This window comes from Episyrphus balteatus, chromosome 1, assembly GCF_945859705.1.
Source record: "Episyrphus balteatus chromosome 1, idEpiBalt1.1, whole genome shotgun sequence".
Classification (NCBI taxonomy): Eukaryota; Metazoa; Arthropoda; class Insecta; order Diptera; family Syrphidae; genus Episyrphus; species Episyrphus balteatus.
In genome coordinates, this window is record NC_079134.1 from 137,246,098 (window position 1) to 137,274,070 (window position 27,973).

The following is a 27,973-nucleotide window of genomic DNA, read 5'->3' on the forward strand; positions in this document are numbered from 1 at the left end:
GATTCTATACATTCTAGTTTTTGAGAAAATTGAAAAATAGGAAATTTAATTGCACGTGTTTTAATGATGTTTTTGTTAATGAAGGGTTTAGTTCCTTTTCTGACGAAGGGGACGAGGCAAAATATTTTTAATTAAAACGCTGTTGACATTGTCGCCTGCCTGGGGACTTTACATACCCTAAGCGGAGCAAAGAAGTGAACGTGAACGGGACAGAGGACCAAAAAAGTAAAGTAAGAAACAAGGTCCTCTTTACTTTAGATAGCATGGTTTTTATTAGATTGTAAAAGCTATTGACATTGGCTCCTGCCTTGGGAGATATCTAGTGTTTTTCTTGGATAATAATAAAAGTTTCTTATTTGTTGGTTTACAAATAAATTTTTTTCTAAACTTATGCATTTTTGACCTTTCAACAATAAGGATTATTAATAAATAAATAAAGGTAGGTATTCAATTGTTGTTGTTTACAGTTAAAATGTTTACTCAGTAAAATACTGAGTACCAATAAAACACGGCTTATGTATTAAATATGAAAGATCTTTTTAATGGTGTCACTGTAATGTCAAATTTTTTTCAGTTTTCAGTGTAAGTCAAAAATTGTTAATAAAGAGCGTAAAAAAACGCATTGAATACTAATAGAATAAAATTGATTGATAAAGTAAATTGCCTCAATTGTTTAATGATCAATCAATTGAGGCAGTTTACTTTATCAATCAATTTTTATAAGGACTGTATATTTTACACAGGCCTAACAAAAATATTATGTATCCAATGTGTTTTTAAAATTTTTTTTTAACAACTTTTGATTTTGAATTCGGTTATTTTAAAAACTGTTTGTTAAAATAACTTGATTTTAAAATTAAGTGTAAAATTCTGGCTTTTAAAAAGTGTAACTTTTAAAGTTTCAATTTTGCCCATTGTTTTGCCGTGCGGGAAAGTTCACCATAATATTTAAGTAAAGTTTTTTACATTTTTTGACAGCTCATTTACCACATCAGCGACTTAACAACGTTTCCATGAATGCTCCTATTGTCAAAATTATTTCATGAACGGTGACTGACCAAGTCTACGAACATACCCCAATATATCAAAAAATGATCCGAAAGCAAAACCAAAATAACAAATCGAACTTCGAACAAATGCAGATGAATAATAAAGGTACATAATAAAATTTATTTATTTTGGTTTATTTCTATGGTCTCGAAAATAATCTTGAATAAAATTCTTTCCTTTTTGATTCTAGTTTATTATCTGACAGCTAGACAAACTTTATAAAACTTAAAAATAAAATAAACCAACTGAAAGGTTGGTTTATTTTATATTGTATATTGCGGATAGCGATACCAAAAAAAAAAACAAGCTTATTAAATTGTTTTTAATTCAATTTGCACTTTGACTTAACTAATTTTTGCTGTTAAATTTTCCTGTTAAGCAAGTTAAGTAAAGCAAAAGTGCCTGCATTAACTGAGAAAAAATAATGCTTAAAATAGTTTTTCATCTACAATAAAGAAAATTGATAGATCATTTCCCAAAAATCAGAATTTGTTGGTTAAGCTTTTTGAGAGCTAACATCAGTTATAATTGACGGAAGTGTCGGACGGATCAAAAAGTCAAAGAAACAACAATAAAAATGACCATTTGACATTAGCTTCCGTCTTCTTCTTCCAATTATAGTTCTGGCTCTACTGATGAAACAGTAGTTTAAAGGAAACCATTTATAGCTACAAAACAAATATCTACGCCGCAAAACAAATAAAGGAGAATGGGCAAATTTGTATGGAACGTGTACGTTACGCGGCCATTAATGAATTTGTTATTTTATGATGTTATTAAGTTTTACATATGTTTTGCAAAAGTTTTATCCTTGTGACGTACTTTAGAAACGGAAAAAATGCATTTTTGCATTTAACACTTTATGCAGATTGTCTCTATGTTGCAACTTAATATGTATTTTAAGTGCATACTATGATATTCTGGCGTTTTCCCTGACTCTGAAGACCTTAATCTTGAATATCCAACCACTAGAACCCAAACTTTTAGCTGTTTTAAACAACAATTTCAAGCCAATTTTGAGAGTTTTGTTGTTCAATTTTTTGTTAGTTTGAATCGATTAAAAAACTGTCGAACAAAAACAAAAATGGTTGTCTTAAAAATCTTGTATTGAGTTCTATTGATCGGATTTTCAAGATCAATATCTTCAGGGTCAGGGAGAATGACAGAGCTTCATATTATACATTTTAAACGAAAATATAATTTAATTTTTCTTTCACACATTAAACGATGTATTAACAATACTACTATTGCATTATCTTGCATTCTTAAAGCAATACAGCCAAACTTCCAATGTAAAAGTTTTTCCTAATATATAGCTCTTTCATTTGATACCAATTTCATAAATGGCCGCTCAACGTCCAAAACGCCCATTCTCCTTTGAATATTTTGTTTAAGTCCAAATCGTGTTTGCTTACTCCAAAATGTGTGTTTTACGTCTTTTTATTACAGAAATTTTTGTCCCTCCTAAAAAATTTAAACTAAAAAAGTTTCTTGTGGCTAAAATATGAGTTTTGTCATAAAAAATAGTTTTTCTTGTTTTTGTTAGAAAATTTCAACTTTTATTTAGGTCCGACTGATGTAACATTTTGTTGATCTGTAAAAAAAAAATTGTTTAAGATCAACTTTATGAATGAATAAAAAAAGAAAAACTAATTTATTACTAAAACAATTCTTTAAAATTGAATTTTAATCTATGGAACTCAAATCCAGAAGCTGAGTTGGAGAAAGTAACAAAATGTAACTATTTGGCACATTAACATTGCATTTAGGAACAATGTTGTGACGTCACATCTAATTCATCTATCTAATCAATAGTAAACTACCACCTCCAATAAACAGGGCTTATAGAACGTCGGCGAATAAAAGAACACGCTTCTGTTATACTTTGCTGGGTTGAACTGACCAATGCTGTCTTTACCATTAGGGCACACGAGGCCCGTGCCCAGGGCCCCCATTTTTAGGGGGGCCCCAAAGGAACGAAAATTTCTCTCACACCATTTGTTCTCAAAACATTTTTGTCGGGCAGACCATCTACCAACAAATTTTTTGTTCTCCACCTATACGGAAAATATATGTTTTCAAAATGAAAACAAATTATGTGGCGTTGTATGCTGACAAAATTTTAAATCCAAACGACCAAACCAAAATTTAATTTTCCAAAAAATAAGACAATAATATTTTCAAAAAACAAGAAAAATATCTTTTTTTCCACTGTAGGTAAGATTATTTATTATTTATTAATAAAAATAACGAATTCTCTTCCATTATCTTCTTCCTTAGATAATAATTTCGTTTGAAGTTTGCAAAACTGTGAAATTTGTAGTGCGTGTTAAAATCAGTGTAAAAATATGTGTAGATTCGTATTAAAAGACGAAAAAAGAATCAATTCGTGGCCAAAAAAAAACATCAATATTTTTTCCGTTGGAAATCGTTAAAGAAAAAACTTTTGCCAGCTCGTCGAAGGTACAAATAGCCCCCTTAAGGAAAACGTCCTAATACTCGAAAAACAGTAGCATTCAAACTTAAATGCGATATACTTTTCAAAGTTTAATATATTACTCTCACATTTTTTCCATTTGCGAGTTAAAAAAGTTCCAAAAAGTATTTAATTTTTTTTATTTTCAAGACGTCTACAAATTTCACTGATCAAATTTACCCGGGTAAAATGGCATACTGTCCAAACATACGTGATTTTAAATGCAAAATTGAGTCAAAGGGCTCCTTTTCCATTTTCTTGCAACAAGTGGTGCTTAATCTCCCCAGATCTTTCTACGAGTCATTCAAAACCCAGTACCCAGTTCATGTTAGTTGATCGCCTCGTTTTTGTAGTTTTTGCAACTTTGAATTTTTTGGATGCTTTTTTCCAGGTTTTTGACGGAAACAAGGGCTTTTCTCAGTCGAGGACTTAATCTCTGTACATCGTTCATAAATAGCAACTATTTTCTCTTTAAAAATTTGAAAATGTGAAAAAAAATTTAAAATGACATGTGAAATAGGTATGCCATTTTACCCGAGCACTAAGTAGGCCATTTTGCCCATTTCAAGTTTTTTCAATTTAATTTTCACACCAAAAAATTTAAAATCGTTTCAAACCAATTTATTTCAGTAAATTAATAAGAAATACTTCATACGTAACTTCTTTTTCCAAAATATAATGTTTTTTATACTTTTTTTTTGCAAAAAAAAAATTCACAAAATTTTAACGAGTGTACATTTTGATGTGGATAGAGACAGTTTGACCTGTCAAATTTCAAATAATGGCTTGAAGTTGCTAAAATTTCGTATATGTTGGTTTTGCCAGATAAACTAAAGAATCGCATTCATAAAACTTTCTAAATATTTTCGATTCTACAATTTCTAGCAAGGTAGTCATTTTACCTTGGGGTGCCATTTTAGGCCACTTTCCCATAAAATTCATTAAATAACTTTAAAAAAAATTGTTTTCCAAATAAAAAAATTAAGTTTTTTCTTAAATCCAAAAATTATTTTTTTTTAAAGTTTTCTTAATTTTAATATACAAGCTTTAATGTATAAGCCTTTTTATGTCAAAATTTTCATTAAAATCGGTTGTGTCGTTTACATTAAGAAATCGGTTCTATGGCAAGTAGGTACCGTTAATAACGATCCAAAAAATATTTTTCTTATTTCAAAAGTGCGGCCTTATTTGCAGCATTACATTTTTTTTTTTTCAAAGCAAAATCGTTATCCGTTTTTGAGAAAATTGGAATATCTCGAAAACTTTATACACAAGATATCCGTTAAAAAAGAGACAATAAAATAAAAAAAACGTACAAATCGTCTCTACCGAGTTTTTAGCAAATCAATCAATCCGTTTGAGCTCTTTTTTTCCAATTCTTCAAACTGAAACTTATAACGGATACAGGGTATAATATATTGGCAGTATAAAAAGTACAATTATTGGCAGTGGCAACGATTGATGTATCAATGCATGTATTATTGACACCCCCTGCCAATAATAAAGTCACTAGGAACTTTATATGGAACGATATATTGGCACCCCTTAACCAACCATTACCTTTTAGCAAACCATTGAACTTATTTTACTTTCCAAAAGGGCCCCAAATTCTTGTGTGCCCAAGGGCCCCAGGATAGTTAAAGACGGCCCTAGAACTGACGCCACTAGTAAAATTAAGGAATTAAGTTGAAAAACGCATTTAAAAAAAAGGTTGAAATGCGTCTGAAGGCTGAAATGAAAGCGTCCTTAACCTAAAAAAAAAAAACAGAACTTCATAATTATGTTCAAAATTTTATTTTTATTTTTATTCTCATTATCTGTATTTTAGAACCCGCAACACAAATTAATTATTAACTATGTACAATGCAGATTTACTTTCTACCAAAGAGTCCTGCTACATTTCTGATATTACTCAAAATTAAGTCTGGTTGTGATTGTGGGTTAGCTTGAATTTGTGATGCAAGTGCAATGACGGCAACCAAAAGGACTAAAGCGTACTTGTACATTTTTAGTTTTGTTAAGTTCGACAGAAAAGAAGAAACTGATACTTTTTTCCACCAAAATTCTTCCTTTTATAGGTGAAAATTGGGTGCTATGAATTTGCTACAGCTACAAGCACATGTGTAAATATTTTTTCGACTTTGCAAGCAAAACAAATAAACTTAGTTTGCTAGCCCAATGTGTGCATTTCCAAATTCAAAAATTGTTGTTTGGGTAATTCCAGCAAAAATATTTTGGAAAGAAACCACGTCCACGTATACTCAAAAACATTTGCCTCTTTTATTGTAAACAAAAACAAGAAATCATATTTGGTCGGGATTTACATACATTTGAAGATTTTTCATTATTCTTATTATTCTTCTTCTTTTTTATCGAAAGTGTTTTGAAGCATACCTATGTAAACTTTCCTTCTAATTTTTTGCTCACTACAATTACTTGGATCAACTTAAATGGTAATCTTTACTTTTATAGTATTTACAGTTTAACAAAACAAATAAGAATAAATAATATTATGTTAATCAATATACTCCCTGTTTTACATACCTTCGTAAGTTACTTAGGTATTTACTAGTTTTAACACTTTTGTACTGTAAGTAACTGAGAGCTATTTTTCTAAAATATGCAAGATATATAAGATGAATGACGATTTTTCTTGGCTGTTCCAATTCCGTAAATTCATTGCTTTAATTTGCTGTCAATAAAGGAGGAAAATAATTTTGTTAATACGTGGTTTTTTTCCTTAGATATTTTTGATATATCAACAAAAATACATGCTGGAATTACCCAAGCAACCATTTTTGAATTTGGAAATGCAAATATTTGGCTAACAAACAAAATTCATACCTTTTGTTTGCAAAGTCGGTTTCTTCTTTCCTGTCGAACTTAACAAAACTAAAAATGTACAAGTACGCTTTAGCCCTTTTGGTTGCCGTCACAAATTCAAGCTAACCCAGAACCATGGTATAAAAAGAGAAGGTATGATCATTAGAAAAAAACTCAGTATCGAGAACTGTCAAAACTTATGGCTACTTAAGGTTTTGACAGCCCAGCCCATTGAAATTGTTGTTGTAAACAAATTTGTCTTGGAAATTGTTGTTGCTTTTGACTTTGCCAAATGCCAAACGTCAAAACCTTATTACCCCATTTTGTAAGATGGCGGCTCTAATGATCATACCTTGTCTTTTTATACCATGACCCAGAACCACAGCCAGAACCACAACCAGAACCAATTCTGGGTCTTGTCAGCAATGTATTAGGACTCCTTAAGGGAAAGTAAATCTTATGCATTCGTACAAAAAAAAAAAGTTGAGATAACATTTTTCCATGACAGTCCGTCTGTCAGTCTGTCTGTTTGTAAACGAGGCTACAGCCTAAACGGATGGACCGATTAATGTCAAACCTTGTATGTAGCGTTATTTGGCGACTATCCAGATTGGTTTTTGGAATTATTTTTTTGGATCAAAAATAACGGTATACCTACCTGTCATAAAAATTTCGGAAAAGTTTAATTTCTCAAAAACGGCTCCAACGATTTTGTTGTGTATAAGTTTTAAGACAAGGTCTATCTTCAAATGTTTTTTTTTTAAATCCTATTTGCGAAGAAGCATTTATATAATTTTAATATAAGCCAAAAATTAAATTTCGAAAAAAATAATTTTTGGATTAAAAAAAAATTTGAAATTTTCTTTTTTTGAAAAATCAAATTTTCGAAAACGGGACAATGAATTTTTTGAAATTTTGTTTTTAGATCAATCAATTTTATTTTAAAACTTTTTTTCCAAAAAATTACCCATTTTTAAAAAATTAGTTTTTTTTTTTTTTTAAACGGCTCTAACGATTTTGAAATTTTTTTTCTAAAAATGCACCTTAACATATCAAATAAAACTGCATACTTTTTTTGGAGGTACATTTGATTTCAGATTTTGTTTTATTAAAAAAAAAAAAAATTTAATTTTTTTTTTTTCAATTTTTTAGTAGTATTGGGACTGAAAATGGGCTACGTGACCAAACTGCCAAGCCTTTACTTGGAAGACCTCTGAAATATAAAAGTAGGCATTATAACCTTCAATTTGGCATCTTTTTCATACTAAATTTGATAACTATAAAAATTCAGAGCATAAAGGTAGTTTTTGACATTCTAATGGTCTATTTTTAGAAATTTTTAATCTATTCCTAATATTTTTTATGGATTTAGTAAATTCATGCTGTTATCTTTGATTTGGTAACAAAACAATTTCTTAAATCAACGGTCACACCAAAAAACATGACTTTAACATAAAAAATCATTTTCATCGTTTCCAACCTTAAAGCTGTTCGCGTGCAAAAACTGCCAAGATTTGGCCAGGAAGACCTGTGAATTATTAAAGAAGACATTGCTACCTTTCATCAGCTCGATGAGAGGAGGGCATTAAAAAACGACCAATTTAATCCGCCCTACCGCCACACACTGGTAAAAAGGGACTTTTTAGGTGGACATTACTCATAAACTGCATTAAAATTGTAAATTATCTACTACAAATACTGAGTATATGTTTATTAACTGTAGAGGATTATTTTCTGCAGATTTTAATAATTATTAGCTAGTTTCTACATTTCACATTTACTCGAAATAGAATTGAAACATGTGTTTGAAAATTATCTTATTGATTTTATTTATTTTCTAAGTTATAACTAATAAAAAAAAAACTATTGCTGCCAGTAAACTCTTTACTTTACTTCTGCTTCGATATCAGCTGAAATAGTTTTGAATAGTTTTCGATAAAAAATTAACAAAATTGTTCGAAAAATCTATTTTAATCGGATTTTCTTTTTTCATTTAATTTTAATTGATTTCTGACACCTATTGTGCACACAATCCAACTTCAACTGGCTTTCGATTTTTATCATTAACCATAAAATATATATAGGTACCTATATTTCTTAATAGATAAAAAAAATATTAAATTGGTTAAAAATTGACGAATCTGTAGTTTTATTTTCAATGTCGAAGTAAAGTCAAAATCGTGCTTTTTGAAATCATTTTGAATGCTTGAAAGCAATATTGATTTGAGAAAAATTAGGTTATATACCAAAAGTTATGTATTCTAATTCGTCTTAATAATTATGATCAAAACTACATATTTTTGAATAACCTAAATCCATTTGAGCTCATGCGCCGTTACTTGTGTCACTAAAATTTAAATCACACTCATGGGGAACCACAGCATAAAACTGGTCTGAATTTTTTTTTTTCTTCTTAGGGCTTAAAAGTCATATAACCCATTTCTCAAAAAACTGAAAAGTTCTCATTATCAAAACTTTTAAAAATAATCTGTTCATTCACATAGTTGCGAACATCAAAATCCTTTTCTTGAGCGGTTTGTTCTCTCCAGATTTTAATTAAATCATTCCGTAAAAATTAAATTTTCAAAGAAAATTTCCAATATAGCACGCTTATGGTTGTGTATGGCTTCAAATATTACCGTTGTGTAATCTATATGAATTACTCGTCCGGACAACGAAAACCGGAAGGTGGGCAAAGGTGGGCAAAAAAAGTTACAGAACTTCAAAAATTGTATAGACTCTTAATTCTATCAAATGGTTCTCCAGTGTTTATTGGGTATTGTTAACAAAAAATTCTTTAAGTGTTGCATATACACATATAGTGCTGACAACTGTTGACAATTCTCAAAAAAAATAAACTCGGTTGAAAACAAACAGAGCTAAAACACGTAATCTTAAAAAAAATTGCATTATGTGCAAAGTCCTGGAATCATCTTTTGCTTTGAAAAGACTGCTCTGTTAAGCTGGAGAAATTTTCTCAAATGAAATAAATTGGGTGGTTTCACAGTTGTCAATCATTCCTTATAACTGTGAAAAGTCCAGTTTGTCTCTTAATTGCATTCAAATTTCAACCAAATGTCCACCTAGATGGATCATTTTTACCACTGTGCGCCAGTCCTGCCAGGTTAAGCCTGGTACGCTGCTGATGCGAAACGAAAAATTTTCAAGTCTCCAAAGTCGACAACGAAAATGATAACGAAAAAATATCATCGATTATTCTGTCAAAGTCAAAATAAACAAATTTAAAATCAATTTAAAATCAAGAAAAATCTACAGAATATAATTTTTAAAGCAAGAAATAAATGAATTAAAGGTGAAAAAGCGGAATAAAATTTTTTTTTTTGGAAACACAAAAAAGCAAACGGTCATCTCTACTAACAATTTTGCTTCTATAATGCTTTACAGAGGCAACAATAGCATCTGTAAGGCTTTATAGAACCAAAATTGTTTGTCGGGATTAGAACTGTGTCGAAGCAAAAAACTTGCCAATACCCTTTTTGAGTATTTTTTAGGAGAGAAATTCGTAGTTAAAACTTTAAAATTGTACCGAATATAAAATGGCCGAATATTCGGCGGCATCTCTAGTTTAAATTGGTACAAAGAGTGATAAGTTGTTTGATATAAATTGCGAGCGTTAGCGAGCAAGACAATTTTTTTGAAGAAATAAATTTGAACCATTCTTGGGTTTTATATAAAAAATTAGTTCGTACAATTTTATATAAAAAACATTGAAAAATGAAATTTTTCTCGGACTGGAATTTTGTAGCAAAAAATTAATATAGGTAGGTACATAACGTCGGTAAAACCAGAAAAGTGTGTATAACTCCAAATTTTCTGAAAATTAGATATTAAATCGGGAATATATAAAAATAAAAATTTTTAATAATCCAAGTTGTTTGGCATGAGCTTAGTACTTCACTTTGAAATTAAACTATTAACTTTATTTAATAGTCCGGTCAATTTAGACATCCGAGGTTACATTAATTCCCAGCAAGCTGAAATTTGGTAGGATTGTTGGAAGCACCATCATAAATTAAATCTAAAAAGTCCTCATCGATCCGAGACCTGGAAAAAAAAATTACTTGGGGTCAAAGGTCACAAAAACTGGTTTTTCACGATTTTCACCAAAATGGTAAGTCTTATCAAAAAATTTTCAATGCAAGAATTTTAGACCAGATTATTAGATATAAAAAGTGTCATGACACTTTTTTTCCTAAGACCCACCGTTTCTTAGGTATAACGATTCAAAAAGTTGAAGTTGAGTTGTAATCGTCATAATCAGGCCTATTCTGAAAAAAGAACTCCCAACTGAAAAGTTCTTGAAATTTCATTATTTTTTTTAGCTGGAATTTCGTTCTTCGATGGTTAAGAATATGGGGAAAGCAAAAAAATATTTAAATTTTCACCATTTTTCCGAGTGGGGCCCTTCTCCCGAAACCATTTCCCTGGGAATTTTTGTTTAGAATAGGTCTGAATATATACAGGGTGTCCGATAGAGAATGGACAACCATAAAACGGCTGTTTAAAATTTTTCATAAAATACTCTTTTTACATTTTGCATCAAAAAACAGATTTCAAAATTTTTTTAAGAAAAATGTGCAATAGCTATGAAATTTTTAAGTGTTTATGTACTCATCCAATTATTTTAGAAAATTATAAAAAAAAGAAATAAATAAAATTCATTCATTCGTGGTTGTAATGAACGAAAACATAAGATGATAAAATTTAAAGTACACTGAACGAAAAAAAGCCAATATTTTATGTTTTTGGAACAGTCATAAGTGTAGCTATCAGCCGTTTTAGAGTTGCCCATTCTCTATCGAACACTTTGTATTTTATTGGGACCCATTCTAAACAAAAAATACCAGGGAAATGGTTTCGGGAGAAGGGCCCCAATCGGAAAAATGGTGAAAATTTCCATTTTTTTGCTTTCCCCATGTTCTTAACCATCGAAGAACGAAATTCAAGCTAAAAAAATAATGAAGTTATTTTCCAGTAATAGGCCTGATTATGACGATTACAACTCAACTTCAACTTTTTGAATCGTTATACCTAAGAAACGGTGGGTCTTAGGAAAAAAAGTGTCGACACTTTTTATATATAATAATCTGGTCTACAATTCTTGCATTGAAAATTTTTTGATAAGACTTACCGTTTTGTAGAAAATCGTAAAAAAAAAATTTTATTCGCATTTGCTTTATATAGACCAAAACAGCCTAACTACAGTGGAATATTTACTCCAAAAAAAAAATTGGTCAAATTTAACAAATTATAAAAAATCGTAAAAAAAACAGTTTTTGTTAATTTTGACGCCAATTAAATTTTTTTCCAGGTCTCGGATCGATGAGGACTTTTTAGATTTAATTTATGATGGTGTTTCCAACAATCCTACCAAATTTCAGCTTGCTGGGAATTAATGTAACCTCACCTCCTTATTTTAGTCTAATTTGACCGGACTATTAATTTTCTAATTTGAAACAATTTGATAATGGAAGCTAAAAATATACATATACATATACTACACTCTCTGAATAAAAGGATACATTTATTTTCGTTTATATACTGGATTTAAGATTAACATAGAACACAAGTGGGTAACAAGCAACTGAAGATATCTCGGACAGTAGAAAAGATGTCGGAAAGATTTAAATAGATTTAACGGTAATATAAACGAGATGTGATCGAATATTTCTGTCTTCGGATTCGAGTTCAGCAACCCTTTGAAAAAGTATAGTAATATATAGTATATATTAAACCCCATACCCCCCCCCCCCCCCCCCTAAATACGGCTATGCGGAAGACCTCTGGTTTTCAAAGTTACTCAAAGTCATCTTTTACTACATAATCATTTTTATCAAAAAACAAAACCGACTTCCATCGCTAAAACTGGGTTTGATGGTTTTTCTAATAGTTCCTATGACCAGAACTGAACGAAATTGATATGGGACCACATGGCTTTCCAATACAAAAAGAATTATCAAAATTGGTTCACTCAGTCCAAAGTTATGAGGTAACAAATTGAATACCTCCTCCTGTTTGGAAGTAGGTAAAAAGTGAATTTTTCTTTAGCTCGATGAGTTGAGCGTTTCTGTAGTTTTCATCTTTTAGCTTCATCAAAATATAAGTTGTCACATTTGAATTTGACTGATTTAGAAATGTCCAAACACGCTGTCTTCATTGCTGATAAATTTAACACCGTCGAAAATGCAAGAGCAGAGAGTAGGTAAAAAGCAGATTAACTTTCAATTTTTTTTTTTTCGTGGACACTTTATCGCTTTTAGTATTGTAGAGAATGGGGACTCTTAAATTTTAATTGCTCCTGAAAAAGCTTCCAATCTCAAATTTTTTTTACCACTAAACAAAAATTGAACTTTCAAATTCACATTATTGATCATACTCACAACTTTTGAGATGCCAAATAAAAAATGAAAATTTTTTAAAGTTTTGTTTGCGATAAAGTATGCAATGAAAAGTACGCGCACTATAAAATTATAGCTGCTATGTATATAGGACTCCATTTGCGATAGTTAAAGCATACCTTAAAGCTTGCTTTCGAATTATGGCTAGTGGAGACTAATAAGAAAATATTCACGCTGTTTGAGAGTTTAAGACCACAATACTCTCCTGAATCTGACATACGAAATCTATCACTCAATTAATAGTATATAGTACTCTTATCAGCACGATTTTTTCCACACATACAGTAGAATATGGATATATGCAATAAATTCCTTAAATCAAACAAATATCTTGGTACACTACAAAAATAATAAATCCGAATCGGGCGCTGAATCGAATCGAAAACATGCAATTATACCTATTTCCAAACTTATTGTGCATACATACATATATTTTGTTATCTATTTTCTTTTGACAACTCTGTTTTCGATTCTATTTCAATTCGATTCCTCGATCTGGTATAATCATAGTACTGAATTAAAGTTTCGATTCAGATTCAATCCGATCTTTACAATGGACTTTATAAACGGGATACATTAAAGATTTAGTTTGGTTTTTAATTTTTTGTTTTCATGAATACCCCTAATTAAATGTTTTTTTAACATGGACTTATACTACTAGTACTTTCAAAAATAATGGTTAAAATCTTGATAGTTCCTCGGATATGTTTGTTAAGTAAAAAAGAAATCGATTTTTGGGATTTTATTGGACTTTTCAGTCAGTAAAATTAACTGAATGGATAAGTTCATCAATCGAAGAATTTTCGTCAAGGTTTTCAGAATTAAAAGAATTATCAGAAACGTTAGGTCTACTTGAACCCTGATACGACATTTTTTGATAAACTTTACTTGTCTAAATTTGATTGTTTGGAAATTGAAGACATTAAAATGCAGCTGAACGAATTTCAATCTTGTTCGATATCGACATAAAAAATTCTTCGAAACAAGGAAAAAGTTGGAATCAATCGAACTAGAGACGCTGGAGGGCAATACAACGAACAATTCCAATTCCAAATTAATATAAACATGGAATTGAAAAAGTTGGAGATCTTGACAATGTTTTCGTCTACTTACACCTGTGGGTCATAATTTGCCTAAATGAATAACATTAAAGCTTCGCTTAAAAGCGGATTGTCAGATGATTTAAGTTCAGTTTAACCTGCATTTTGCTTAAAGTGACGATGTATAACCCTGATATAAACTCCTTGGGCATTGAGTTAGCAACAACAGAAGTCGAACTAAAATATTTCTTTCAATTTTTATATTTATTTTCTGTTTCTTTGTTTTGTTTGGTTAAGGTACAACTAAAATTTGAAAAGTGAAAAATGTCAAAGAGCAGAAAGCTCTTGTTTTTGGGTTTTAAAATTATTTTTTGTAGTTTTTCTAAACAAATATAGCCCAGTCGAATTAAACATTTCAAATGAAAAAAAAAATAGATCGTGCAATTTGTTTTCATATGACGGTAGAGGGGATCACTGAGTGCTTAAAGCCAGTTTTTCGGGAAAATCGTACATCAGCAAAATCCGCCATCTTGGATTTAAGGAAAAACAAGTTTTAGTGAATAACTCGGCCATTATTCATTTTTGAAAAAAATTATACCGATAAAACTTGTAAGACATTTTATTTTCTTTAACTTTTATTTTAATAAATTTTTCTATATGACCCATATTTTTCAAGTTAATTTAAAAAAAAACTACAACGTTATATTCGATTTAAGTTTAGATTTTAAGATTAACGCAATATGGGAGTGTTTTTATATGTTTTTGAGGATGAGAAATCGAGCTACAATGTTAGTCTTTGCAAATTCCTGAAATTTTATAAACAAAAGGAACTATCTCAAAATTGGTAAGTGTCATTTTACACAAAATTAGTAAATATTATAATTGATGTCTAGTAAGATAATAAAGTCTTTTGATTTTTTGCAAATCGGTTCATTAGTGACTGAGATATGACCAACTGATCATAACAAAAGGTTTAAAGAGATACAGAGATACACAATTGGTCATATCTCAGTCATTAATGAACCAATTTGATAAAGTCTGCTGCGAAGCAGCGCAGCGTTGCCACAAAGTGCCCGATCGGGCCATTTGGCCCCCTAATTTATATTTTGGCCCTTTGCCCGGGCCGATTAGAAATGGCCTACGAATCCAAATTTTAGTAGATTTATCTTCAAATCGTAAAGGCTTTACAAAATCATCGCGATGCACCACAAATAAATAGGTATGTATACTGTATTCATTAATTTATCTCGTTTAGTACATAATTTGATTTTTCTCACGTCAGTTCTTTTTATTTACATATTTTTAATAAGTGGCTCAAACCTAAAAGATATGTCTGTGAATTAAAAGTTTAAAATGTTCATCTGTGATTTTTTTATAATTTTTTTTTTTTTAAACTAAAAAGATTTAACAAAATAAAGCCCTTTTAAATATTTATCAGGCTTTAAATCCTAAAATGACGATTGTCCCATATAAAATACGTCATTTGAAATTTTAAAAGCCTGTTAAAAGTTTATGAAATCGGCCATAAATGGATTAAACAAATAAAAAAGAATAAATACAATTTTTAATAAATTGCAATGTTATGTTTTAAGAAAAAGTTTGTTAGTAAAATATTTCGACCACACTTTTGTCAAATGGCCCTCAAAAAATTGCGGAATGGCCTTTTTCTGCTTTTTTCTTTGCGGCAACGCTGCTGCTAAGTTTAAAATTAATTAATTTTGTTTCTAGTTGTCACAAAAAAATAACTAGATCAAAACTATGTGGCACGCCGAGGGCACCTCAAATACAATTTTTTTTTTTTTTTAAATAACACGAGACTCTAAAAAGGTTCGCCATCCCTGTCGTAGGAGTTTTTTTTTTTTTGCGAATTGAAGTCCATCTCTTGAAACCATTTCCCCGTTTATTTTTATCCAAATTTGGACTGAGTGTTAATGATTGACATTCTTATGAGCTAATTTTTCTTTTCTCCAATGTTTCTTATATCTGTAAAGTACTGTATAGAAGCCTAACCAAACTTAGTCATCTTCTTTCGTAAGCCAAACAACTTGTCAGTGCTCCCTTATTGTCACTCACTAGCTTCATTGATGAAAGAAAAAATTAATCGCATTCAGTTTGCCGGTCAGTATAGATAGATACTTCTTATCAAACTGTGGTTAACGTAGTATTTTTGTATTCTGATTATTACAAAAATACACATTTTGATAAATTTATTTTAAAATTCAGTTTAAAAATTATAAATAAATGAAAATCTCTTAAGGTAACCATCTAAATAATAATTATTGTTTTCTTTTTTAAAGCATTCAAAGTTTGTTTTCTTAGAATAAAGAAAAAAAAAAAAAATAAATACAAAAAATAATCAAGTAATTGCCGTTTATTATTGTATACACATTTATATTTACTGATATTGAGTGCTCTACGAAATGAATTGATTGAGAATAAAAAAAATGATTAGTTTACTCATTGGATTATACCTACGCTTGACTTGACGATCGAAGTTTCGCCAAGTTTCTAGAAAAGTCTGACAGTTTGTATCTTTTTTTTTATGTTTGTGTTGATCAACTGATCATAAGAGTTTCATAAATTGTTTTTCATTTTTCGTTTAGATTAAATCCTGAGTTGTCATAATTTATATGATGCCATAAAAATTGTATGATTTGGGCAAAAAAAAAAACAGTCAGACTTCGCTGATCTCTTGAAAACACCGGTCTATATTAAAGTATACAAACTTTTTTACTACAATTTTTTGCCTTTAAAAGACTGTGCTTTGAAAATTATAAGGTATTTGTCCGGTCAACTAAATTGGCGAAGAATTTTTTTTCAAATTTTCATAGTACATAGTTTCATCTTTGTGTAAATTTTCCCAATTAAATGTTGTGGGTATTTTATCTACGAGAGGGCCACGAAAAAAAATGCAACAAATACCCACGAATTGCAAACATTTCAGACCTATAACTGCCGTTTTAAGATTCATCTAGAAGTGACACCGGGAAAAAATTCACTATCAAAGAAAATTGTCACCACAATTGCCTTACAAGATTTTGTAAAAATCCATGAGTTGGATTTTACTATCCTGAACGTTGCGGACAATTTGTGTGCTGACATTTGGACAACCAACAAAAAATCGCAAAACTCGTCCGATTTTGAAAAATTAAACGGCAATTGTTTCGTTTCATTAAAAATTTAAAAATTTAGCGGAGATATTTTTTTTTTCTTTATTTGTTTTAACAAAAAAGTTTTGGTTGCAAAAAAAAAAAAAAAACAAAAAAAAAATGAACTTTAAAAACTTTGGACTTTCATCGCTACTGTAACAATGGACCGATTTAAAAAAAAAAAGCGTTTTATTAAAATCTAGAGGCTGCATTTTTTTCATTTTTTTTTTTTTTCATTTCTCTTTACAAAAAAGTTAGTTAGTTAGTTAGCAAAAAACCCAAAAAAAACGCAGACAAAATCTTAAATATTTTTAGACCTTAACCACCACTGTAATAATGCTTTTTGCGATTTTTGTTATAACTTTTTTTTTTAAGATAAATAAAAAAAAAAAATAAAAAATATCGCCCCTAGATTTTAATTAAATATGAAAATCGGTCCATTATTACAGTGGTGAAGAAAGTCCAAAATTTTTGTAAGCAATATTTTGTTGGTGTTTTTCACGTCTTTTGACCATTACTTATTTGTTAAAACGAATTAAAAAAAAAAAAAAATAAAATGTATCAGCACTAGATTAAAAAAAAAAAAACGAAGCGATTGCCGTTTAATTTGGTGGCTGTCCAAACCAAAACAAATTGTCTGCAAAGTTCAGAATCTTGGATTTGTTGTTTACTAAGTAAAACTATAACAAAAACTCTATTACAAAATTTTTACTTGCGATGTACAGGGTGATTCAGGAGTAATGTGCTAAAAAGCTAGAGCGTGTAGGTTAGGTCGAGATAAGAAAAAAATCGTATGGGAGGGGGGGTCTATTCCTCTCCGCTTAGCCGGGAGGGGCAATTTTCTAAAAAATTGACTTAATTTGGAAAAAAAATTATTAAAAATCAACGGTTATACCTACAACAACGTGTTATACTTTTTTGTAAAGTTAAAATCCTCTTCTTTTATTTGGTTTTTAAAAAAAGCTGGTTTTTGAAACAGTTTTTGAAAAATTAATTTTCAAAGTCAAAATTTTGAAAAAAAAAATTTTTCAACTAATTTTTCTCAAAATTTTATGTAATTAAGTACTAATTTAGTTTCTTAAATTCGATGCTCTCATTTGTTTTGAAGCAAAAACAGAAAACCAGATGCAAAAATGTCTTGTCGTTTTTGAGAAATAAAAATGAAACCAACACAACTTTTTTCTAAGAAAAACCCTTTTTTTTATTTTACGTGGAAGGACTTTTGGTAAATTGATTTATAATTTAAAACTTTTATACATTTTTGAAAACTGCAACAACATGGCAAGTTTTCAAAATAATAAACCAGTGCCACACCAAACAAATTTTTTAAAGGGTGTGCTCTGAAATAAAAGAAAGAAATTGAGTTTTTATAAAACATGGAACTGTTAATTAATTTGCAGCAAAATGGTGTATGAAATGAAAAATATTTTGATTAATTAATTATTTCTTATTATTAGGCAATGTTTAAGTGAAAGAATTGTAAAAAACAAAAATCAATTATGAGCGGAGGAAGCAAAATACTGCATAAAACTGCATTAAATCGAAAACCGTAAGGATTTGGGATGAACAAGTTACCAAATTCTGAGAGCCCTAAAGTTGGCCTATCAGCATATTTCGTTTGATCCATTACTTTTGGGACACCCTGTATAGGTACTATATGTATAACAAGTTATACTTTCGTACAAAAAAAAAGTTCAGATAACAATTTGCCATGACCCATGACCTTACGATGAATGCCAAAAAAATGGGTCCGGGAAATCCATCTGTCAGTCTGTCTGTATAACAAGCTATAGCCTAAACGGATGTACCGATTGACTTCAAAATTGGTATGTAACATTTTTTGGAGACTCTCCAGAGGCGTTTTTATAATTATTTTTTTTTTTTACAAAAAATAAAGGTACCTGTCATATAAAAATTTCAGAAAAGTTTAATTTTTTGAAAACGGGTTCAACGATTTTGTTAAAAAAAATTCAGATATTAGTTTATTGCCAAAATATATCTTACGATGGAAATTTTTTTTCGATAATCATTATTAACGATACCTATTTGTCATAGAACTATTTTTTTTTATAAATCTGTTTCCTTGCCAAACCACTCAATAATTATAATAGAAATTCAAAATAAAATTTTGATAAAAATCATTTTTGGAGTTTTAAAAAATTTTTGAAAATTTTTTTTTGAAAAATCAAATTTTCGAAACAGGACATTGAATTTTTTGCAAATTTTGGTTTTCGAAGTTGATTAGTGATTTCTACAAAATGGCACACCAATTTTATTTTAAAACTTTTTTTCCAAAAAATCATTTATAAAAAAATTGTTTTTTAAAAAACGGCTCTTACGATTTTGGTTTTTTTTTCTAAAAATGCATCTTAATAGGTAAAACAAATGAAATTAAATTTTTGGTTTTGGAGGGCAATTTGATTTCAGATAATGTTTTATTATTTCGAAAACGATTTTTATTTTTTTTTTTTTAAATTAATAAAATGTAATCAATAATTACATTTACTCATTTCTATATAAAAACTCCTTAACATTCAAGCACTTTGAACCCTAAGAGTTCGTGTTCGTGCTACCCAGTCGTGCATTTTATTTTATTCTCATTATTTGCACGTTGTGCACATGCACAATCATGCACTGTGGCGTATACTTACTATTTTTTTTTTCTATTTATTTATTGAATTTTTTCAACTTCATGTTTTGTAGAAATTTTATGTTCTTATTCTTATATTCTGGGATATGAGACATTATTTTAAAGAGTATTTCATTATGCTGAATGGAAAGAGAAGTTCTAAGATCACTCTTAAAAAATTTGTTTCTTTGTGTGAGGAACGTGTGAAATTTCGTTATTCGTATTTTTTTTTTTCCAATATACAAAACCAATTCATCATTCTTCAAAGTTTAAACAATTTGCTAATATTTTATTGTTTTTTTTTTTTTTGTTTACAGATGGATAATGTTTATCATATTTTGAGTAAAGAAATCAATATCGACAAGGAACGTCAGCGTTATACTAAACTTTACGATATTATAAGGAAAACAATCTTAGATGGTTTAAAAAGAAACGATAACTTCAAAACATTGTTTAGCAATGAAAAATTATGTGGTTTGTATATAATGATAATGAAAAAATCAAAATAAACAAAAGTTTATCCAAAATCATAAAAAAGTAAACAAGAATATGAATAAAAAAAAACAAGAATATGAAAAAAAAAAATCAAAAACACTGATCTCAATAGCTGTGTTTTATTTTCCTTGTGATCAAGATCAGATCATTGTTTTTATTTGCTAAACAATAACAAAACAAAATCCTGCTTTTGTTGTAAAGCAAATAAAAAACAATGATCTGGGAGTCGATTCCCGATCTGTGAAACTGTGAAGTGATAAGTTTTATCACGTTTTCATAATAAATTTGATTCTGGATTTATAAAAAAAATTAAAACATAGTTCAAAAATGTAATTAAAAAAAATTCAAAAATTAAAACAAACTTCAAAAATTTTTCATATGAAAAGTGAAATGATAAATTTTTTATCATTTCACAGTTTCAAAGACCATGAATTGACCTCCTGATCTGGATCACGAGGAAAATAAAACACAGCTAATGTAAGATGAGGTTTTTTTTAAAAAATTTCGATTTAAAAAAATTGGGTTAAAATTTGTGCCGCTAATTTAAATTTTGTTGAATGTCGTCACATTTGCTTATGAGATTTTTGTGTAACTTCGAAGATTTTTTTTAGCAACTAAAAGATAAAATCTGCACGTGTGTGCATGGGCATGTGCATGTATTTGTAAATGTATTATAAAAATACAAAGTCAAATACACTCCCGGTCAAAAGTTTGGAAACTTTGAACAAAAAATCAATTTTTTATCTTTGGTGCAATGTTATTGGCCATTTATGAATTTTATTGAATGTCAATGAATACACTAGCGGTACTTGTAGCATTTGCTAAACAGTTAAATAAATTTCTATTTAAAACAACCATTTTAAAACATGAGAAATCAAAAGAAATCAGACCAACTTCTTTTCGTCGAAAAAGCCGCCTTTTGCTTTTATGATAACAGCACATATTCGGGGCATTCTGTTGACCAGATTTTGAAGTTTTTTGACTTGAAAGTTTCCAAACTTTATTTAGACAATTCCACATTGAAATTTGGCTGGTTGGTTTCAAATCCCTTACTTGGCAGTCCATTTCTTCCCACGATAATTCGATGGGATTAACATCGAGAGATTTCGGTGACCAAACCATTTTTTGCAGCACACCTTCTTCTTCTTTTCGTTCTAAATAGGTGGAACACAACTTAGAAGTGTGTTTGGGGTCATTGTCTTGTTGGTAACTGAAACCATATCCAATAAGACCGACCCCAGACAGTATTGCACTGTACTGTAGAATACGATGATAACCTTCTTTTCTCGTTATGCCATCAATTCACCAACTCCATCGTAACTAAAACAGCCCCATACAGTCACTGACCCTCCACCATGCATGACCGTTGGCGAAATGCACTTCGAATTATATTTTTCATTCGCTTTACGGCCAACATATTACCGACGATGCGACCCAAATATTTCGAATTTTGATTTGTCCGACCATAACACTTCCTTCCATTGGTCAATGGTCCAGTTTTTGTGTTGCATGGCGAATTCGAGTCTCTTCTTCTTATTCTGTGGTCGCAGAAGTGGTTTTTTTGCAGCCACTCTCCCTAACATACCTTTTTCACGCGGTCTTCGCTGTACAGTAGTTACGGAAATTGCTAAATCCAAACGTTCATTTATTTTGCTTCTGATTTTTGAAGCCCTTTCAAAATGATTTGCATAGTGGATGGTGTATATTTTGTCATCATCCCTTTTTGATGTTTTCCGAGGTCAACCAGATCGTTTTTTGTCAGTGTTTGTGACCGTTTCCCGATTTCTTCTAAGTGTTTTTGAAACCGTTCCTTGGAAATGTTTAAAATTTTGGCTATTTCGATAAAAGTTTTCCCTATTTTTTGTAAGATAACAATATTAGCCCGTTTCTCAATAGATAATTCCTTAGTTTTCGCCATTTTAAACTAACTTTACCAAAAAAAAATCGTTAAATCCTCGAAATTTATTGCGTTTTCACAAATCTGTATTAAATGTCTCTTTGTGTTTCCATTTTTATAAAAAAGAGACATCATAATTACAGTACAGTATATTTAAAGTGAAAATAATGCAGGTTTTTTGCCAAATTTTAAAAATTGAGACAAAAAAAACGCAATATTTTGTATGCAAGAATTCATATGAAAAATGTTCTTTGAAAGTAAATATGTCCAATGGTCGTTTAAAATGGTTGAATTTTTAAAATTTGTATAAAATGTCTAGATTATAACACAAGCTTAAGAAAAAGTTAAGAAAACCATAGAAACAAAATTTATTTGAACCCGGGAAGCACCAATAAACATGAAAACTTGATTTTTTATTTAGAGTTTCCAAACTTTTGACCGGCAGTGTATTTAAATTACGATCACCATTTTTTTTAATCTGAAGCTGCAAATGGGACATAAAATTCGATATTTTTTCTGTTAAAAGTCTATCAACATGTAAACATCCGATTTTATCTATCAAAAGTGACAGCACAAAAAAAAATGGCAACCAATACATACTTTCACTTCTAAAATAGTTTCATATTTTCTGTCATGTCTCATGTGTCAAGAAAATTGTCTTCCATGAGTCTACCAATTTTTATTATTTTAAGTCTTCCAATCTTTGCATTTTGCATGTTGCATAATGCATATTGCATTTATCGCAACATGTGCGACATGAGGGCTACATTTGCGACAAGTGCGACATGTGTGAAAAATGATAAGTGTTCAACATGTGCGACATTCGCGACATGGGCGAAATGTGTGACATGGGCGATGTGTGCTACTCGACAGACACGAAAAGTGCGACATGTGCGAATAATATGCGATAAATGCGACAAAATTATTTATAGTGACATGGCGACATATCAAACTGTCGACATTGTGACATATCGACATGGCAAAAAAGGCAGATAGCGGCATGGCGATATGAGAAAAGGCGACTTCTAGGTACCTAGAAGTGTTATAATTTTTTAAATATCAGTATTTAGGTACTAATGGTAAATTTAAGACATTTTGTCATTTGGTAGCTATTGGCTATCTTAACTTAAGCTTCAAGACTGTCCCAGATTAATGACAAAATTTCACACCTGAAAATCAAGGTTCCGGTTGTGTCGTTGATTTTAAGCAGCCTTAAATGTAAAGAATTTAAAAATTCTGGTATCTTTGGTATAGAAATTAGAGGGGTCCAAAAATGGTCTGAGTTAGTTTTGGAAATATGAGTGTATCTAGTGCAAAAGTTTTTAGAGAACTTTACCATAATTGTATAGATCTTTCCAGATAAATTCGAAGCAATACACAAATTATATGTATATAGGTACGAGTATTGTACTTTAATTCAACATTTTAAAGTTTATTTTTTTTTTATAAATTTAAGGTAGCTACGCAGACAATTTAAAAGTATCCAAACCCAACGAATTTGACATTGTTATTCGTCTTCAATTTCCCGCAAAAGATTATGTTCAAATTTATCCAGACAACGAAAACAAGGGTAATGTTTTCATTGATTTAACTGATGTACTAACTAGCTTTCGGCGCGATATTCAAAAAGAAAACAATATGTACGTTTTTCTAAGTAAATTAGTCGACAGCCAAGGTTTGTTGTTGGAAAACAAATTTCAACAATGGCTTCAGAGTCTTATGACAGATGTTTTGACGAAAATCAATAAAACAATCATATATGGAAATGAAGAATACAAATTAAAGTACAGAAGAGAAGGACCCGCTCATAATATTATAGTACAAAATATCAAAGAAAATCAACCTCTTTTCTCCATTGATTTTGTTCCAGGATTTGTATTTCCAATTGAAAAATCTGTATCGTCAAGAATTCCAAATTCAGCATTTTGGGAAGCCATACCAAGGCCATTGAAAGGACTCCATAATGGACAGTTAAATAATTCATCATTTAGAACTTCTTATACGGATTCGGAACGTTTACTTATATCTGGAAAAAACCAGATGAAAAATGCTCTGAGACTTGTAAAAAAATATCGTGATCTTAGAACCAATATGAAGCATTTGAAGAGTTATTATATTAAAACACTCTTTCTATGGATGAATGAAGATTATGACAAGACATTTTGGAATAAACCGATATTTGAAATTATGCTGGTGGTAAGTTTAATGTTTGTTATGTTTTTGTTTTGTTTTCTTGCAGGATGGGCTATTTTACTTTTATATTTTGCTTGTGTAAAGCTTTTCAGGTGTCTCTGTAGCATCTGTAAAGCCTTATAGAAGCAAAATTGTTAGTCGGTAGTACATTACCACAAAACGAAATGCTTTAGGCTAGGCGCACACATGCGATTTTTAGTCGTTGCGATTAAAAAATCGCAGTCGCAACATAAAATTACCGTGCACACACTTGCGACTAAAAAATCGCGCGATTATTTAGTTGCAAGAAAAAACATAGTTTGATCGAAATACATGACCGTTTTTTGATTAACAAAAATGCATCATCTTAAGATCAAAAGGGCCAGATATTACTTATTGTTCAAATCTACACTTAGGAGCAAATAAAACGGAATCAAATAAATAATATACCTATATTAAAAACAAAAATTGCATTGAATAAAATATGTGTGTTCAAAGTCTCATGGTCTCATTTTAAAGCTTGTACTTTTTATTTTGAATTGTTGGTAAAAATATAAAAATGGATACAATAGTGTAAGCTCTATCTTTCAATAAATTGCACTTAATTTTTTTTTTATGTTAAATTTTCTAGATACTCTCTGTTTCAATATCAGTCTTTTTTTCCTTACATACCTACTTCATTATGTTGTTTGGATTGAACCAACGAACGGGTTTTTAAGTTCTTAGCATTGACTTAAAGCCTTCGTTTCAAGCTTTTCAATGGTACCATTAACATATATGTATGTCAATTACTTCACGATCAATTTTATCGTTTTTACAGAACGCAAAGTGTGATTCCATTTTTTTCGGTTCGACGAGTACCAGTATTTCATCAAAGTGTTCTCTTAAATTTTTATTAATTTTATGGAACTATCCTTTCATAATCCTATCGCTTATAAGCGGATGAACCCAGTACTTTCTTTTACGTTTTTGCTTTGATTCTAGTCGTAACAAAAGAGCCACTACACAACACTTTCTGGTAAAATCCATTATGCACGCAGGTGCATTATTTTCTATTTGATACATCTTTATGTGCAACAAAAAAGAAGCACCAAAAATAGAACAAGATCCATTTTTTTAAACAATGCGATTTTAAAATCGCATGTCTCTGCGCTCTCATTGAAAATAATGTGTTTCATTTCTTGCGTCTAAAAAATCGAGTGGTGGAAAATCGCATGTGTGCGCATGATTTGGCCTCTTTGCGACTGCTACTTTTTAGTCGTTTTCGGTTTAGTCGCAAATGTGTGCACAACTATACTGGTTCATTTGTTCCATTTTAATTTGCGACAATCGCGTCGCCAAAAAAATGGGACAATTTTCAATTTTTAAATCGCGGCTATTTTTTAGAAGCATATGTGTTCACCGGCATTGAAATCCGTGTGATCCATTTTTGCGACTGAATAATCGCGCAACTGAAATCGCATGTGTGCGCGTAGCCTTATTTTTTGTAAATGAACACTTTAAAACTCAATAAAATTAACAGGTATTTCAAAGACTTGAAGAATGTCTTCTTGATGGAAAAATACAATTCTTTTGGCATGATGAATTGAATTTGCTACAAACCTTAAAGTCAACACAAATAAAAGAGATGCATGGTGAAATCATCAGGGCAATAAAAACCTTAGAAAAGGCTTCAAGAAAGGACATACTTGATCTCTTTTGTAAATATATATATATATTTTTTAATAATGTTCATAAATATTAATTTATAAAATATATAATTTTTTTTCAGTATCATCTGAGGAACAAGCTAGAGTAACACATAGAGAATTGGCTGTTATATCTGATAGCGTTGAAGAATTTCGAGAGAAAAACAATAAGCCTTTTTACTGTTATATTACTGTTTATATGCTTGTAATAAGTTTTCAATTATTCAGAGCTTTAAGGCAGTAGGTATAAAAATAATATGTACTTATTTTTTTAAAATGTGCAAGCTATTTTTCGTATTCCACTAAGTATTTTAGATTTTATGTTTTTGAAGAACTGAAATATTAATTACTTTAAACTAGGATTAATTAAATTAATTATTTAATTAATTAATGACTATGACTTTTATCATTTTTCTTTCTTATGATATGTTTTATAATAATTGAATTATTTTATTTTTTTTAACATAGACAAATATGTACAACTTTTAAATATCTTTTAAAGCTGAAAATAAAATCCTAAGGGACCAAAATGAAGTCAAGTTTGAATAAATGGCGATTAGGTAGGTACATATGTAAGTACCTACTAGGGATGTTGCGAATATTCGCATCCGCAAATGCGGAACTTCCGCATGATTTGGGACATCCGCATCCTCATCCGCAATAATGAATGCGGTTCTTCATGCGGATGCAAAGAAGATGCGACAAGAAAGAAGTTGGGTAGAGCCAGCGAATGGCGCGTACTAGTGGGAGTCGCACCGAGTAATACGCCTGTTACTGAATTTTTTAGGCAAAACACAGAAAAAATGCAAAAGTCTTAAATATAGTCCGTTTTCACTAGAGCCTTAAGTCGAATTTCAAATTGTATAGGAAATTTTTAGAATTTGAAATTCGAACTGACCTAATTTGCGAAATTAAAAATTTTAGGGTGAAAACAGGCTATTGATAGCCCCGTTCCATTGGAGGTGGTAGTTTTCTCATGAGTAGATCTAGTACTAGAATTAACACATGATCTTCTACTCGAGGAGATAGGAATGTGTAGTTGTTGTACTAGATTTCTACTCACGAGTAAACTACCACCTCCAATGGAACAGGGCTAATAAAGATCTTTCTTTCCGGACAAAAAAAAAGTGCCAGTGAAGAACTTAACGACAATTTCTACCCACTCCACAAGGCAGTCTTCCTATTGAACAATTATTTAGTAGTGGGGCTTAATTAACCAACCTCTTTGTAACCGACTTGATGCAGAAAAGGTGGCGGTATTACTATTAAGTCTGATGCACCTATTTTTAATTTCTCTCATTAAATACAAATAAAAAAAAGTAATTTTTAACGGTATCAATATTTTAAATCATTTACATTAATTTTGTATATAATCCGCATCCGCATCTGCAGATGTTAACTTTCAAAAACCCGCATCCGCATCTGCATCCGCGGATGTGAAAAAATCCACATCCGCAACATCCCTAGTACTTAGGTACATAGTAATTATGGACTTGTGTGAAGGGGATCTGAATCATCATTTTATTATGTAGTTTTCATCACTTCAGATACATTTAAAAAAATATTTTTCATTTCTGCCTACACTCAGAGAAAAATTAGTTAATACCGGGAAAAATAATAAAATACATAGTTAAAAAAAATGGTTATTTGTGACTATTTTATTTGAGTCGATCGAAGTACTCGTATTCTCGAAATTAACTATTAAATAGTCAATTTTAAATATTAAAACATTTATATTATGTGACTGTTTAAACAGCCAATAATGACTATTTAAAATATTTTTCCCGGTTTTAACTATTAAAATAGTTATTTTTTTCTCTGAGTGATAGTACACAGATCGCCCCAAATTATAGCTCCCATACATAATTCTCTCCAGAAGCAAAAGGTATGCAGTTTAACTATAGGAACTTAGATTATCTTCAAGCCTAGTACTTAGTACACCGCTGAAATTTAGCTAAAACTACTCGACATCTAAAATACTAAAGAACAAATATCATTGATTTTATTCTTTAAAGCCTAGTACGCAGATGAAGCGAAAAGAAAAATTTTTTAAGTCTCCAAAGTCAACAGCGAGCATGTAAACGAAAAAATACCATCGGTCAAAAAATTCAAGAAAAAAAATCAGAAAATAAGTT

At 30.2% G+C, this 27,973-nt stretch overlaps 1 protein-coding gene across 2 annotated transcripts; it reads left to right on the forward strand.

Annotated features, from left to right (window-relative positions):
* Positions 1–15,909: 15,909 nt before the first annotated feature.
* On the forward strand, positions 15,910–26,332 carry LOC129905846 (cyclic GMP-AMP synthase-like receptor). Of its 2 annotated transcripts, none has more exons than XM_055981458.1 (5): positions 15,910–16,065; positions 19,904–20,060; positions 23,435–24,174; positions 25,673–25,850; positions 25,922–26,332. In XM_055981458.1, the coding sequence occupies exons 2-5, from the start codon at positions 19,904–19,906 to the stop codon at positions 26,080–26,082; spliced, it is 1,236 nt and encodes a 411-aa protein (XP_055837433.1). In that variant the 5' UTR covers positions 15,910–16,065; the 3' UTR covers positions 26,083–26,332. The 2 variants fall into 2 exon arrangements, with proteins under 2 accessions (XP_055837433.1, XP_055837434.1); XM_055981459.1 differs by lacking the exon at positions 15,910–16,065 and adding an exon at positions 16,468–16,586.
* Positions 26,333–27,973: the final 1,641 nt, after the last annotated feature.

Coding starts and splice junctions, on each gene's coding strand:
- LOC129905846 (XM_055981458.1), top strand. CDS start 19,904: ATGGATAATGTTTATCATATTTTGAGTAAAGAAATCAATATCGACAAG. Junction 20,061..23,434: donor TAGCAATGAAAAATTATGTG/GTTTGTATATAA, acceptor TATAAATTTAAG/GTAGCTACGCAGACAATTTA. Junction 24,175..25,672: donor TATTTGAAATTATGCTGGTG/GTAAGTTTAATG, acceptor TAAAATTAACAG/GTATTTCAAAGACTTGAAGA.